Source organism: Lipotes vexillifer, unplaced genomic scaffold (genome assembly GCF_000442215.2).
Source record: "Lipotes vexillifer unplaced genomic scaffold, Lipotes_vexillifer_v1.1 scaffold24, whole genome shotgun sequence".
In the NCBI taxonomy this organism is placed as follows: domain Eukaryota; kingdom Metazoa; phylum Chordata; class Mammalia; order Artiodactyla; family Lipotidae; genus Lipotes; species Lipotes vexillifer.
The window spans coordinates 2941496-2958029 of record NW_006782914.1 but is presented as its reverse complement, the minus strand read 5'-3'; the positions used below and the strand labels follow the sequence as shown (position 1 = coordinate 2958029).

The 16534-nt window shown below is 37.8% G+C and overlaps 1 protein-coding gene across 1 annotated transcript in view; it reads right to left on the bottom strand.

Moving 5' to 3' along the window:
• Positions 1-16534, bottom strand: part of FBN1 (fibrillin 1) — a 255338-nt gene that overhangs the window by 97396 nt on the left and 141408 nt on the right. Inside the window, exons 15-20 of the mRNA XM_007455563.1 lie at positions 13410-13537; positions 11662-11784; positions 8320-8442; positions 7074-7226; positions 3421-3474; positions 1692-1817 (exon numbers count right to left, since the gene is read on the bottom strand). Of these exons, the coding sequence (XP_007455625.1) occupies positions 1692-1817; positions 3421-3474; positions 7074-7226; positions 8320-8442; positions 11662-11784; positions 13410-13537 (707 nt within the window). The remainder of the gene's footprint in view (positions 1-1691; positions 1818-3420; positions 3475-7073; positions 7227-8319; positions 8443-11661; positions 11785-13409; positions 13538-16534) is intronic.

Genomic DNA, 16534 nt, shown 5'->3' with positions numbered 1-16534 from the left:
AGAGATTCTGCTTAGATTACCATTTGACAAGCTAGTAGCCCTTACATAAAGGATACATAAATTCAGCACTGGAGAGCTGCAATGGGTTCACAGCAGTAAATATGCTTAAATCAGCAACTAACAGCTGTTCCTTGGTATCTGCAGGGGATTGGTTCCAGGACACCCCCCCCGCACCAGGTTACCAAAATCTATGGATGCTCAAGCCCCTTATATAAAATGGCATAGTACTGGCATATAACCTATGCACATCCTCCCATATACTTTAAATCATCTCTAGATTACTTATAATACCTAACACAATGTAAATGCTATGTAAATAGTTGCTGGTGTATGGCAAATTCAAGTTTTGCTTTTGGGAACTTTCTGGAATTTTTTTTCAAATATTTTCAATCTGAGGTTGGTTAGATACATGAATGCAAAACTCGCAGATATGGAGGGCTGTGTTTACAAAGTTCTTAAAATATGGGAAAATCAAGTATAAAGTTATGTATTGTCTGAGCAAATAGCATGCTGAGAATTCTGTCAAAATCATATAAGGAATGCTAAAAAGGTCAATATTGCAATTCTTAAACTTTGATGATGTCAGAAGAATCTGGAACTTTAATTTGAGGAATTGAAGATTAAGATATAAAATAGCCAGTCCCTGGAACTCTGTGGGAAGTGGCTGGAGCGGGTCTTTGATTCCTAGCTTCACACCTCTGAACATAATCTGAAATACGAACATACTTCTGACCTGATGATAATGGGTCCAACTTTGGAGGAGACACTAAAGCACTGAAGGAAGAATCCCTTCTGCCTCCCAAACTCTCCCTTTTGCGTGATTTTTGGATGGAGCTAAAACATCTCTGTGCCTTTCTGGCCTGCCCAAATAAATAATGATTTTTCATGTCTGCCAATGTAGAGAGTCTCCTACAGGAAAATGAAATAGTAAAACTTTTTTTTGAGTTGAGTCTAGTTTGAAAGTACCATGTATGCTCATATAACAACTGTACCCCCAAAAAAGGGGCCCTAAAATTAAGGGTGTGAAAGAGAAAGAAATCGTTTTTCAAAATTCAACTGTAGACCATAGAGAAGGAAGGGCCAGGTTTAGGCCAGCAATAAAAGTTAGGGAGAGAAAAAGAAACCTGCAGTCGAAAGAAGAGGGTTTTGTGATAAACCTGTGGGCTCCCATGACCTGCTTCTATCCTCCATTTTTTTAGGTACTTGCTTAGCCTGAAACTCAGGTGAAAGCTGATTTAAATGGGGGGCTGGGGTGGGGAGAGAAGATACTTTGATTTACTGTGAGTTCTTTCTATGTGAGTACAAATGCCACATAGTTAGAAGGAAAGCAGGTGAAAATGCTCAAAGTAAGATTTCTGCGGTTTTGAAAATAACTGCTATATCTACTTTGCGCATAATGACAATTAGCAGCGCCCTAATAACAAAGGCCTCTAGTAGGGGCAGCACTCGGCTTCAACCTGCACAATTAAGAGAACTGCACGCTGTATGAGAGGGACAGTTGCCATGTTCCATCCTTTACATAGTTAAACGAAAGATATAAATTGTCAGGATTCAGCTATGCTGACACCCAAAGTGTAGAGAGCATCCATTTGTCCAGTCCTTTAAGCTACTCAAGAGCAGTTTCCCTCAAGCAACAAAAGAAAGAATGCATGATGCATGAAATGTCTTGGAAAACAGGTGAAACGTCTTACCAACACAATTTTTCCCAGATGAATCCACTTCATATCCTGAATTGCAAATACATTTGTAGGTCCCACGGAGATTTTCACAAATTCCATTTGGGCAGATATCAGGGTCTAATGCACATTCATTTATATCTACACCACAAAAAAATTCAAAATCATTAACATTCTAAAGTAAACATCAAACGAACTATCAAAAAATATCATTACAATAACTGTAAAGACCTTAGGACCTCATGAAAATAAAGTTTCTCCTTGATGAGAAAGTTGATCCCTTTTTCTCACTACAAGGTATTCTGACTCAAGTCTTCCTTCCACCAGTCCCTGAGAGGAACTTGGCATCGGAGCTAGAACTACAAGATTACCAATCCTTAATCAAGAGGAGAACTCCTGGACTTCTTGTCCAAACATCAAGGTGGAAAGGTGGATCAAATACAGGGCCCAGGTTCCTACAACTGGTCTCCCTGCCACCAGCCTGTCCTTCAGTCTACATTCTACACTGCCACCAGACTTAACGGCCTCAATACAAGGTGACTGTGCCATTCTCATGGTTCAGACTTTCATAGGTTCGACAGTATTCTCAAGATTAAATTAAAATATGAACTCTTTATTCACTTTCAATCTCTTACTCTGCCATAAACACGTAATGCCCTCTTCACTCTGCATGGGGAATGTCTGGAGCAAACCTACACGTTGGTCCGGAGCGTTTTGCTCAGCCACCACCTGCTCTGGAAAAGCCTCTGCTACTCTGTCCAGACGAGGCTGGGTCCTCCTCTTCCGTTTGCTTACAGCCTGAGGAGAGCTCTAATAGTCAAGGGTGATGCTGAGTGACAGTCAGTGAGTGGCTAGTCTCAAATCTCGTTGCCCGGCTCTTCTATAAATCAAGGTTGGCCTTTTTTTTTTTTTTTTTCCTTATCCAGGTACCTATCACAACTTACTTATTCCCCACTAACTCCTTATTCATTATACATTTCCTTACTTGTCCTCTCCTTCTGCTCCAAATATCCACCTCGCCCTTTCTTTATCCACACAACATAATGAAATCAATCAAGAGAATGAACTGACAATCAATTCAGTCAGTCTATTTTTTCCCAGAACTCTCTTGAATCAAATCATTCAGTTTTTTATTATCATAAAGTAATCCCTTCCTCTTTCTTGTCACCTATTTTTACACTTGTTCCAATTCTCCCCCTTTAATTTCTTTTATGGCACCAGTATTTCTCTACTTCTAACTTCTACACTTAAACATTTCATTTCCTTCCAACTCAGTTAATTGCTATCACCACCTGCTACAAAACACAAGATGGCTCCCTGCTGCCATCTGAGAATGACTGAGCACCTGACCATTAAGAAAGTATTCAAAATGTGCATAGGTTCAGTTGAGCTCGTAACCCTGAATTGTACGTGATAGTGGTAGATCCAAAGGAGGGCCAGGCTGCCCCTTCTCATGAACGAGCCACCATGGTCACTGTATCTCGTTCACATCAGTGACCCTGGGAGAGCACCCAACCCTTCAGTAATGAGTGCCACACCCACACCCAGCAATCCCAGGACCCGCTGTGCCATAGCTGTTCTGCCACTGGGTGCTTCTAAGTGTCCCAGGTAGATCACGCGGTGATGGCCAGAGAGGGGGGTCGGACCAGACTGGTGTAAAGGGACCAAGTGGAAACCCACAGGAAGGCCCAGCGCTGCCTCCGCACATGCTTAGTAAATTTCAAAACAAGTCCTAAGTCCTTACCACTGCCTGCTGACGTCATTCCTGGCCCACTGCTGCAGAGCGCCTGATATTCCGCTGCAATAAATGAACAGATAGTAAATGATTCCCTTGTTTGCAGAACAGGTCGATCCTGCCCTTGGCTTTGCACACATCATTTCCTCCAAAGTGAGTGGAACTGAAATAAAGTGGTAACGGAAAAGGAGGCATCTCCTAGGGGCGTCACACCAGGCTCCTATTTTAAAGGCTCCGCAATCACCGTGGAAAACGACTTATAAGGATATACGCGAGTTCCAGCAATTCCTTGTGCAAGCACTTTCGGAAAAGGTGTTTTTCCTATGGCTTGATTTTTTTCACCAGGGAACACTTTACACTTACAGTGAAATGTGTCTGTTAAAATGTGGTTTCTTAACTGTTAATAAAACTCTCTCCCACCATCTTGGAAATAAATTCTTTTCTTAGTTCGAGCTATTTTTTCCATTACAATCAAGTTCTTAACATTTTCTCATTTCTCTCTGCAAATTCTCTAGCCTCCCCTCACAATAACACGGTATCTACACTTGCATTTACGTGTATTTTTAAAGTTAATAGTTATCAGGATGCCAGATTCATTCTATTATATAAATCCATAGGAAATGTATTGCATAATGTTAAAACTGGATCTTACTGAAGAAATGGAGGTATATAGAGTATGTTCCCAAATTTGTGATGGAATCAGATTTCTATTTCTTAAAATTGATGCAATGCTTTATACACAATTCCAACAATATTTAGATAAACCTAAGAGTGAATGATGGAAATGGAGAACTAATAGGAACCACACTTAATCCAAGGAAAAGAAACGAAGTTTCCCTTAGTTGCCCATGGTTTCTGGCAACTACAGAATCTCATGGTCAAACGCAGATCAGTTGTGCTTAGGTGGCAGGAGAAGTGAATATTAGGGATGCGGCTTTTTTACATAGGCCACCTGTAGCTCGGTGCTGAAGCAAACAGTTCCTATACCTCCACATTCTAGAAAATTGCATTCCCGATGACAGGGGATGCAAGGGAGTTATACTTTTTTATAGATTAAAAAATGAAGGTTGACTCCTTCAGAGCCTCTGTCTTCTACCAAACATAAATTTGAGAAAAGTGGTGAAACCCCTTAATTTTTAAATCATCTTAAAAGGAGCCAAAAAGGGAAAAAATGGGAAGGTGGCTGCCATTGTGTTTGAAAGCCAGGGACTGGCAGCAGAAAGAAATACATCCTCTTTATTCTCTCACATCAGCAATAAATTAAAGCACTTGTGAAATAGTGTAAGTAATAAAACAGGAAAAACAAAATCATGCCAGTTTTTCTGAAAGCAATTTTATAATTAGTGTTAAATTAGCTGATGCTTAGCCTACATGGAAGCAAATTATTGTCATTATTCTTTTCCATTTGGGCAGGATCTGGTACTAGACTCTGAAGTGAATTCAGATCAGCATGGGTTTGAATGCTGATGACAATGCTTACTGCCGAGGGTCTTGGGAGCAAGCCCTTTCCCTCCTCTAGTTCCCTCTTATATAAAGTGTAGAAAATGATACCCAACTCACATGGTAGTGCTGTAGATTTACTGAGAGAACATGTAAAGTGCTCAGCACAACTCAAGCACTTAATAAACGGTAGGTGTTGCTAAGCTAACTCAGTGTTGTGCCATGGAGACAGTGGAATGAAGACAGAAGAGAAAATTCCTAATCATTACTCTTCTGTGGCTTTAACTGACCGATTTCTACAAGGAGTAAATGCTCAGCAGCCAGTGAGATGTATCTGCAAATATAGTTTATTTGACTTCCAGAGCACAAAGATGAGCTTTAGATGTTAAGTGGTTAGAATTTCTCATTAAATTGACGAAAGATATTCCTTCTGGATATTTCCAGTCCCCTTTAAAATCCCTCCTCTCTCCTGAAATAAGGGACATCCTACATTTCAATCCTTCATGATTTGGCATTTTCATCTATCAAAGAGGTGGAGAAACCAAACGGGATGGAACTATTTCCACATGTGGACCACTTTTGTGTAAACTGATTCAAATATAGAACAGAAGGTAGTGGAACTGAGCTTCAAATGTAACTCTCTTTAAGCTTTACTGCTTAAAGAAATCTGGTTTCTTTGGGTCATCTTTTTTATTTCATTTTCCTATGTAGCATAAGAATTCTTTGGAGATGTAATTGGGGTCCAGAGGAAAATGTAAAAAACAGAAAACTATATGCACCAAGGATCCCGGATTCTAATCTTTGGCTATTCTACTCATTCAAGACATGGGCAAATCACCTATATCCTTGTACCAGTTTTTAGGATACCCATCTATCTTGTAAATTCAAAGTATGCAAGGAAAGTACTTTGAAAAATTAAAGTAACAAACTTTACTTTAAAAGGATGATATTAATAATATACAACTGTAGAGTTGTATGGAAGTATCTTTTCAGATAGAATTATATTTGTATACTATATAATCGAAGTATTATTGCAAACGTGTATTTAATTGTTAGTAATCGTATATAAAATGACTGGGTGAAGCAGTCATCCAGAATAAAGCTTTCTTTAACTGGCATTCCCCCATTTTAAAGACTTTTCAAGTCTCCCACTTAACTTTCCCTAACTTCTCATGATACATTTTAATTTCTGTCTGATTTCAAATATTATCATTTTCAAAATGGCAAATGTTTAAAAATTGTGAGTTCGTCTTTAATAGATAGTATCTAGGCCAGAGATGAACTAACTGAATCTTAGATGTAAACCAACCAATCAGAGCTACACGTTTTCAATATTAGGACTTATTCTGTTTTAGGACAGTAGAAGTCAACTGCCAAGCTACCTTAAAATTACGTTCAAATGTTGACAGTCTATTGCTTTCATTTCAATAAACTATTTTTGCCTTACAAACAGAAATAATCTACCACTGGAGAGGATCTTCTGGATTACCTAAGACAATTCATTTTGTAGATGAAAAAAATGAAGATCCCTTTTCCATATTATTCTATTTTATAATGGTTTAGTAATGTAAGCCATCTCAAATCCTTTTGAAATTAGGTGAGAAAAATTCCTAAGTAAACAAAAATCCACAAAAAACTGAACCTCCAATTAAGTAATTTGTCTGCCTGTGGCTGGGGAGCAGAATTCTGACTCACTGACCAGTTTTCTTTTCGCTATGCCATGTCACTCAAATTGAGAAAAACACTTTTTCCCTAGAGTTGAATAAAATCATTTAGGAAAAGCACACCTAAACCAGCATGAAGGATTTGAACAAAATTCACAAATGGCCTTTTGGAAAAAAGTTGGAAACATTCAGGTAATCTGAAAATTATCTACTTTTACACTCAGTAGAATTCTGCTTTTATAATAGTTCCTACAAAATGTAAACACTGTGAAGCTACTTTAGAAAACAAGGCGGTCGCACATACCCTAAAGAGCATGACTATTACTGAGGTGGAGGAGTTCAGATGGGAGGCATGAATGTGCTGCCTAATCCAAGTGATGGCTGGGCCTGTGAGGAACGTCTGAGCAGAGGCTGAGCAGCCCCTGCCAAGACCCCGGCAAGGTACATGACGCACCTGGAGAGCAGACGCGATCTTTCCCCGTGACTTCCAAAAATGCAAAGACTGCAGATGGTGGCGGAAGGCTGGGAGTACTAGGGCATCCCCATGACACCACATACCTGAATTCTGTGAAGGACACGGTTGGCAAGGTTCCCCAAAAGCATACTCGGTGCTGGCACAACAGCACTCAGATTTGGTAACAGCACCAAACAAGGGTTTGACACACTGTCCTCTCTTGTATCCACCGTAGCATGTGCTCCGCATGTGTGTGTCTACACAGGAAGAAGCATCTGTCATCATACTATCGCTTCAAACAGATGGGAACCCCCCAGGTCAAAGTTGAAGCTGGTTTTATTTAGCCATTGACCCTGTTCTAACTCACAGAGAATGCCTCTGGTATTAGGCCCCAATAGAAAACAAAACGAAACAAACCATTCTGCATTCAGCTTCCAAGCACTGGAAACCAATTACTAGACTCTTCCAGTTCTCTAGGGACTATTATGGTTTACCCAACTGTGAGGTCCTTAAGGGCTAGGATTATACCTCACTCATTTTTTTCTTCCCCAGGAGTGTACAGAGAAGGCACTTAATAAATGTTGAATGAATGATGGATGACCATTCAATCTCACCTTATGATAAATAAGATCTTTATTAGAAATACAGACGACCTCAAAATAAACATGCAATTATTGAATATCTTAATTAGATGTACTTTCAAAAAGGAGAATGTTTAACCTGTAAAAGGTTCATTTATACAAATCTGCAGATATTGGTCTAACTAAACAGTATCATCTTTACCACCAGGAGGGGATTTCCAGCTATGTCCAATCCTCTCCCAGTTCAAAGGGTCTACCGACTACCTTTCTTCAAAATAATTTGGAAAAACTTTGTATCTATTTATCAGCAAATCTCAAACTCCTTATAAAGCCACATAAAACTATTATCATATAAGTTTCTTACTTATCCATATCCTCCTTTGCATTCTATAACTCCCTTGGAACATTTAATTCCCTAGATGAAAATGAAATGTTCACCATGAGATAATGGGCACATACAGGTTAATTTCAAAGACCATTATCAACAAAGGAGGGTTGGAGAAAATTGAGGACAGCTAGGTGATTAGGAAAGACAAGGGGGAAGGAGAGGTGGGGATTCCCTTGGTTTTCATTTATCTCAGCTCGTCTTTCTATGCCTTAAACTAATATCCATGTCATACAAGAAAAGAATTGACCCTGTTGGTTTGTTGCCCCACAAATATTAATTGTATCATATCTGCTACAGTCAAGTATATTTATTATTGGTGGATTTTATTGACTGACAGAGGGTGGATCTCTATCATACATCTAGTTACGGCTTTAACCTTACCAACACACACACGTCCATCCAGACCCACGGCCAGTCCAGGAAAGCATTCACATCGGTAGGAGCCGTCAGTGTTGACACAACGCCCATTCATGCAGATCCCAGGTGTTTCACACTCGTTAATATCTGTGGTGGGGAAAAGCACTTATTAAAAATAAAGCGACTTCACACAACATTGTAAAGAAATTATACTCCAATAAAGATGTTAAAAAAAGAGAAAAAAATAAATAAAGTGACTTTATCTAAAGCCATAACATATTTACAGTTCTAAGACTTGAAAATGGGGAAGATTTACAATAATATGCAGCGTCAACAATAAAAGCTCAGTGAGATGCATTTCATTTTCCTTTGAGAGAAGAGGAACAAAAATTGAGAGAGATAAACTGTCTGAGTTTATTTCTTTTCCATAGAAAGCTATTTCAATAACATTCTCCTGAGATTTTTTTTTTTTTATCCAAAGTAAGAATCACAAAGGCAAAAACAGAATTGGAAGAAGGAAAGTGACAGCTAAAAGACAAAGGGTCTTGTGTAATGTTTCACATGGCAGTTTTTCCAGGACTGTCAGAAATCTAGCTTGATAATAAACTACATCTTTGGCCTGGGCAGGAAGCTTCTCCTTTTGGCATCCAGCACCCAGACTGGTGTCCATTCCAGTATCACTCATGCCTTAACTCTCTGGGAAAATTAGAATGGCATGAGGAGACACAGAACTAAAGCCTGGATGGAACACCATAAAAAAGGAACAGAAAATGAATATAGATGATTCTGATGACAATTCCTAGCCAACAACAGCACTGTAAGCAATTGGAACCCAGCAAAGAAAAATCTCTCTTAAGCATTACAAATATTTTATAGTATCGTATGTGTATCCTTAGGGAGGCCTGGTAAAAGATTTTATTGGGCACATACTAATAATAGCAGATATTTTTCCCCCAAACATGGTACCAAACACGTTCTATTTCCAACATGGAAATAGAAATGGTACCAAAACTGTGTTTTGGAAAACATATAACACTTAGAAACAAGTCGTTTTATAACAACTCCTTTATAATATACAACTGGTGTAGGTGAGTATTTCCTTTCTTCTGACCTTAAAAAGGCAAACTGAGACTGAAACACCTCTGCGTTTTACAGAGCCTGTGTTATTTGGCACAAAATATATTCAGATGGTCCAAGAGTCCGTGTACAGATTGTATTTTAAAACAGCAGTTATATTTAAATATGTGAACTCAAACTGGTTCAGTTATTCAGGTCATCTTTTTGTTCGAATTGAGATCTACAGTAAAACAGTGGTGACTACAGCCTGAAACGTAATCCAAAGGTTTTCTACTGGGGACAGCAATGGAACATAGATCCAGAGGGCGTTGCTCAGAGTGGCCTCCACCTTCAGAGAGTGATCAGGGAGACCAGGCTGTTCATCAGATTAGTTAACTGCAGCGATTAAATTAGCATTGTTCATTCAGCTTTGAACAGTTACATCTTTGTGGGATCAGAGTCAAGTGTTCAGCACTAAGAGAAAATCTTATCCCATGATATCAAGAGAAAAACGATGGAAAAGAAATTCAGCATACAAGAAATTTTTTTCTTTTTTCTTCCTTTATTCTTTCTACAAGTGTGTGTATTCCATCTTCTCTATACATCAGAATAAAGACGACACAGGCAAGAATATGGAGCATTTTCCCCCTCTCTTTCTCTCTAGCTCTGATTCTTAAGCCAGAGCAGACTTTTAATCATCAGGCACTTTCAAATAACTGGAACAATCCATTTATCAATAAGATACTAGTTCACTGATTGCAAACAGTTGCAAAACCGAGCTTCACCTACGAGGTCATAATATCTTCTGAAATAGTTACAACAGCATTATCTATTGGCCACCCTTAAGAGTCTGTGGCCTGGGTCACTGGCAGCCTATAGGTACTGACAGTGAATCTTAGCATGCTCTGTGCATAGGTAAGAGAGAGGAGTGTGTGTTCTCAGAAAAGTTCTGTTCACAAAGGGACTTTCACATTTCCTTCTGTTATTTTGTTTGGAAGCCTAGTTCCAAATATTCCAGCAATCATTCCCTTCCCCTTTCTTTTTCACTTGTACAGCACTTAATCTGCACAATTTGGTGCTTTGTTGTATGCTGTCTTAATATTTCCATGCGTTAATCTTGTCTCCCCAACTATAAGTTCCTCCCAACACATAGCTCAAAAGCATGGAAACCAATTTCCTACTTCAAATTTGGAAAAAACAAAAAAACAAAAAAAAAACCTTTCTCTTGCTGTGAAGGCAGATTTCCATGATATTAAGAGCTATTTATGTGAAGGTCATAGAGAATGTAGGTAAACAACCAAGGGCTAGAAGCTCTTTTAAGCCTAGAGAAAATACACATCACGCTGAAGACTTAATACAAGGACTTAATACAAGGGCACCCAGAGAAGAGGCACCATAGGACTTTTTCTTGCCTTCTCCATCTTGAATAGCCTGATGCTCTCTCTACCTTCTACATCTGAAACTATGGTTTTGAGTGTCATATTTTAGCAGATTCCCTGGATCTATTTTGAGTATGAAGTTCCCTGAGAAGTCTGGTTGCAGCTCAGATCTTGGACACAAGGGCAATAATTACTCATCCTTGACCGCATGAGGCAGAGACACTAAGCACAAATTTAACGTCTTCTCTTGATAACTCCAGTTATCTCCTGATAACTCTTCTCAGGACCCCAATTCTCAACAGCACAAATAAAAATCTTCATTTTGCTTCACTACTTGGAGCAATAAGATTATTTCAAAAGTTACAAAGCTAAATAATGGCTCCTGGTTCCTTTATTTCTTCTGCTTAATCCTGTTTCCCTTTTTTGCTTCTGTGATTTGATAAAGCTTAAATAAATTGTGTTTCTTAAGGTTATCTGGAGGAAATTATGAAGATGAGATCACTGCAATAAGAGTCTACAATATTTTGTCCAGGTGAAGATGTAAGACGTGGCAAATGACAGCCATCAAGAGGCCAACTGTCATTATTCCTCAACTGTAAGGAAGAGGCAGAACTCAGCTTATTTAAAAAGATGCTTACAGCTGTTGGTAGTCCAAATGGTAGTTCAGCTTCTCATTCATTTGCTATGGAGCCTATCAGGCTCCTTTGAGAAGACACCAAACACCCTTTCTGAAGTAAGAACAGCCTTCTGGGCATAACTCATAGCTCTCTGGATGGCTGGACTTAAGAAGGAGTTCCAGTCAGGTTTCTTAGTACAGAGTTAGGGGTACTTTAAATAGGGAGAATCAATAAGGAAAGGTGGTAGCTCTAAGCAATGTAGAGAGGAGAAAAAAACGGGTGAAGAATATGATTTAGAGTTTTATAGCACAAACCTTTACAATAACGCCCATCTGATGCCAGCTGAAATCCAGGTTTGCAAATACATTTAAAACTGCCATCTTCATTGATACACATTCCATTAAGGCACATATTCCTTATGCTGCATTCATCCATATCTGAAAAATACAAAGGATATATTTTCTTATGGCCAGATGAGTAAGCTTACAAAGGAAGCCAACCTGGATCAATATAATTCTGTTTCGTCACATTTCTTTACTTATTGTTATTATTGTCTAAGGTTAATTTTCATCCAAATTATAGCTTACAAAGAGAAGAGTGGCCATATGAAATACGTATCTCAAGTTCTCAATTTTTGACATGTGCATGCAAACTATAGGGCTAAATTTATTTTAGGACATGTGTATATGTATATATACAAGCATATATGTATATATGTAATATGTGTATGCACGTATATGTGTATATGTATATACACATGTATATGTATTAGACTCATAATATATATCTATGAAATTTCATATAAATATATTTTTCATATAAATATATATATGAAATTTAACTCAATAAAAGCTACCAAGGCTCTTTTTAGGAACAGCAGTTTACAAACTGAAAGGTGTGTTAACAGCCTGATGGTTATATTTACAGATCCACATTACTTCTAATATACCGAAAATAAAAACAAAATTGAAACTAAGAATGATGAAATGTATTTAGGCTACTTCTTGATTCTTTAAAAAGTAGAAACCAGAGAACTGCTTGCAGTTTGAAGCAATTTTAAATAGGGATAGGAAAAATGTATTTTTAAAATGCAGGACTTGACTATAGAGTATAGCCATGACAGCTAACCTTTAGGATCCCTTGAGCATACAGATATTTCTTTAAATTCATCAGTATGCTATTTTATTTAATATTACAGCTGTCTTAGGAGGCACTTGCTCTTCTAGACACAGTGTGTTTTCACTTACAGGCTTTAGTCAGACCGAAGTAATTTATGATTTTTTTCTTTTTTAAACAAGACTCTATCCCAACTGAGAATTTTGGCATTAAGTCTTTGAATTGAATCACTGAGATAATATTCTGCCAAAAATGTTTCTAAGAACAATTTTGAAATTCCTTTAATGTATGAATAGATTCTTGGGATCTTTCCCGAAGACTTTGGGAAAGATGATAAGGAGCATTCTTCATTTTTTGCTAAAGGTCTAAGAAGTGGAAACTCATCAATAATTGTCACATTTTCAATTTAGGGGAGAAAAGGCAGGGAAAAAGACAAAATGAAACAGCCCAATTCAAAGTGAGGTGATTAATTCAAGAGGCAATATAAAGGGCTGACTCTCGCCAACATTTCTCTCAAATTTTACATTTTCAGATACTCATTAGTAATATTTCATTACTACGTAGACACTTTAAACAAAAGGATTATAAGTGACTGAAGACTATATGAGATTAGGTGTGTCCTATTTTTTTTAATGTACAAATTCTGATTGTATAAAATTTGGAAGTAATGATTTATGCTACAAAAGTTTCATCACCAGGAATATTTAAATAGCAAGCTCTGCTCCTATATTTACAATGTTATTTGACTCACACAAATGTGAATTAAAGGAACTAATATTGTTGAAAGTTAGGCATCCTCCCAGATAACAGTAGGTGAATATACATTTGATACTTTGACCTTTCACTCAATGTTTGACTTGGCCTTGTTAAAGACTTTTGATACTGAAACTGCAATGGAATAGGGGAATGACATGATTGTACTGTAATTATTATTACACTATATTACCTTCACAGTTCTTCCCATCACGCGTAACGTGAAATCCTGCATTACACACACAATGGAAACTGCCATCTGTGTTGATGCAACGTCCGTTATTGCAGATACGGCCATTCTGTAAACATTCATCAATGTCTAAAATCGAAGTCAAAAAGGAAGAAATAGCTTTATTTAGGGGATTTTAAATTATTTTATTTCTTCCTCTCACCATCTCTAAACTCATGATCTTAGTCTTGGGTTTTGATTACTAAATAATATTCTTCAACATAAACTCAGTATTAAATAATATAAAATTTAGGGTTACTAATAAAAGTTTGAAAGACATATGAAAGAAAAAAATGCCAACATAATAGCATTCAGTTTAACTTTACTTTCTAAGAAGACTCCCTAAATCTCAGTTCTGTAAACAAAATAGGTTCTTTTACACCATTTTCCTAGGTAATTCAATGAGCCAGTATATATCATTATTTACAATGAACTTTGGCTGGTGTCTTTTAAGACATGATCAAAAGGCAGATCTGATGTTCGCTGTATCAGAACAGTTAAACAGAAATGCCATTAAAAAAAAAAAACAATTTAAAAACCTAATTCCATCTGAAAACCATCAATCATTTGACTCTGAAATGTCTACCTTCCTTATGACAGTTCTGGTCCAAATACAGTTTTATTTGTTTATATATTCTTAGTCTCTTTTATAACTTTATGAGTATTCTATCTAACAAACAAAATATTGGTACTATGGGGGCATTTCCCCTTTTTTCTTTCATGTTTAATATTATGCCAAAGTAAACAACAGAGCGTGATATAGAAGTGTTAAAAATGACAATAACTCAAACAACCCGCATCTGATCTCTCATTTAAAGATTAGTAATTAACCTAAAGTGCACAACGAGTTACCCTGGATTATCTATTCCCCTCAGTTTCTAGGCTACATGCCTGGATGAACATCAAAAAGGATGAACACAAACCACCTTGTCTACAGAGCATACAACCTTTGCCAGGGCTTATTCCCCAGGAGACAGAGGCCAGGGCACTGAGCAGAGCTGGATGGGAGCAGACCTACCCATGCAGAGTTGAGGCCATGTGCCTGGGTATAAGAGCCCTAAACATCCTTTGGACGACAAGAATGTGCATTCATGGCATACTGGTTATTCTGTCTACCCTGTGTCTGCGCGGTGTCTTGTGGTTGACCCTCAGACGCACTTTCTTTCTGGGCAGATCCAGCAGTGGTTTCCACACGAGTCACTGGACTAGCTGAAGCAGTCTGGGCTTTTCTTCTGTCTGATCTTTGTGCCAACAACCTACAGTCTTTTTCTCTCTCATTTATTTCTTAATCCTTACTAAAATCTGACCTGCTCCACACTCCAAAAAATAGTAAAAGCCACATATTCTTCAGCAGACTTTTTTTTTTAAGATTTTATAATCTACTTTTTTTTTTTTTTTTTTTTATAATTCTATAATCTATGGAGGCCCAAGGATAAAATAAACAGGATAAAGAGTTCAGCATTTTCTCTCCTCACTAATTTGAAAATGCCATCGGGCTCCTGCTGCCTTACAAAAATAAATGAAAAGCTTGCAATTCAATGTCTCTACCGTGTTTCTGTATGTTTCTTCTGTCCCCTCTGTTCAGTTCCTCGTGTCCTTCTCAGCTAAGTATACAGCCTTTCTGACCATTCTGTGGCAACTTTCATCTACCCACAAATGTGATCACGTTATCAACTTCTTGTGCTTGGGCTAAACTTCGCACTAGCTCTTAAGACAGTGCTTGAGGCTTTTAGGTAATCTTCAGTCTCTAATAAACTCTAATAAGTCTCAAAGTGATGACAATAACATGCACCTACACTGACTGGCCCCTGCCGCAGCTGAGTGCTCTCAAGAATGTCTTCTATTTGCTTATTTAGTAATGCTGTCTTCTGAAACATTGGTTTCGGTTTATCTTCCACGATTGCAAAATGCCTCGTATACTGTTTGTACGTGCTGATTATTTTAAACAATAGTTATAAAGAAGGTTCTAAACTCAGTTAAAAATTCAAACTATATTCGTAATTCAGTAAGTAGGCCATTAATAGAAATATTAACGATTGAAATGCTGTGCTCCAGGTTTTTCTGCTCAAAATTGCCATTTATAAGCAGTGTACTAAAATACACTGATGGCAAGAAATCCCTAAGACAGAACCAAATTCAAAGATTTTGAAAACAGTCACTAATAAAAAATAAAAACATCTGTATGCCTTCAACTAATATGAAGAACGTTTGCTAAAAGAGGCAAATAAAATTAACTCATTAATGGCTGACAAATTTTTAAAGTGATACAAACCCCCCTATCTTCCCTTGTATTTAATTTCAACAGAGTTCTGTTGCTTTTATCTGGCTTTACTGATCAATTATAACAGATCATTCTGTGCCCAACTTATAGAGATATAGATATTTGAGTCCCCTGAGGTGGGGCGCATATCTTAATTATTTCTATCTCAGAAACTCAGTACATCAAAGTCATCCAATAAGAGGTATAGTGGGTGGCTTAATAAGTCAATTAATAAGCAAATCTGAAGGGAAATTTTTGTGAGGAAACTTGATAGCAGTGCTTCTCAAACTTTAACATGCGTAAGGGTCCCTGGAAGATCTTGTTAAAATGCTGATTTTGATTCAGCAGGTCTCAAGTGGGATCTGAGATGCTGCATTTCCAACTGGCTCCCAGGTGATGCTGCCGCTGACTACACGAAATAAGCAGCAAGAACTTACAGGCACTTCTTATCCTTCAGGCCTTTCCATGAAGCAATTAATTGTGTAAAATTTCACCTGAAACCTTTCTCAGTGTCTGTGTCAACAAAGGACAACCCCATTCCCTAGCTCTCAGATTAAAAGTTAAGACAATATAGTGATGAGGCAAAAAAAAAAAAGGAAGTGAAAAGAAGATATTCCCACAGGCACAGAAACATCTTTTAAAATAACTTAAATGTTTGCCAGATTTTATGATGCTATCCTTCAGAGTAACAGTTTCTGGAATTAAGTGCAAAAAAGCAATGGGAGCATATTAGCCTCTCCCGACAAGGGTTATTCAGACTCCACGGAATTCCTTCAAAGCCAACTCCTTACTTAGCATACATGTCCGACGTGCCAAGCTAGGACCACAC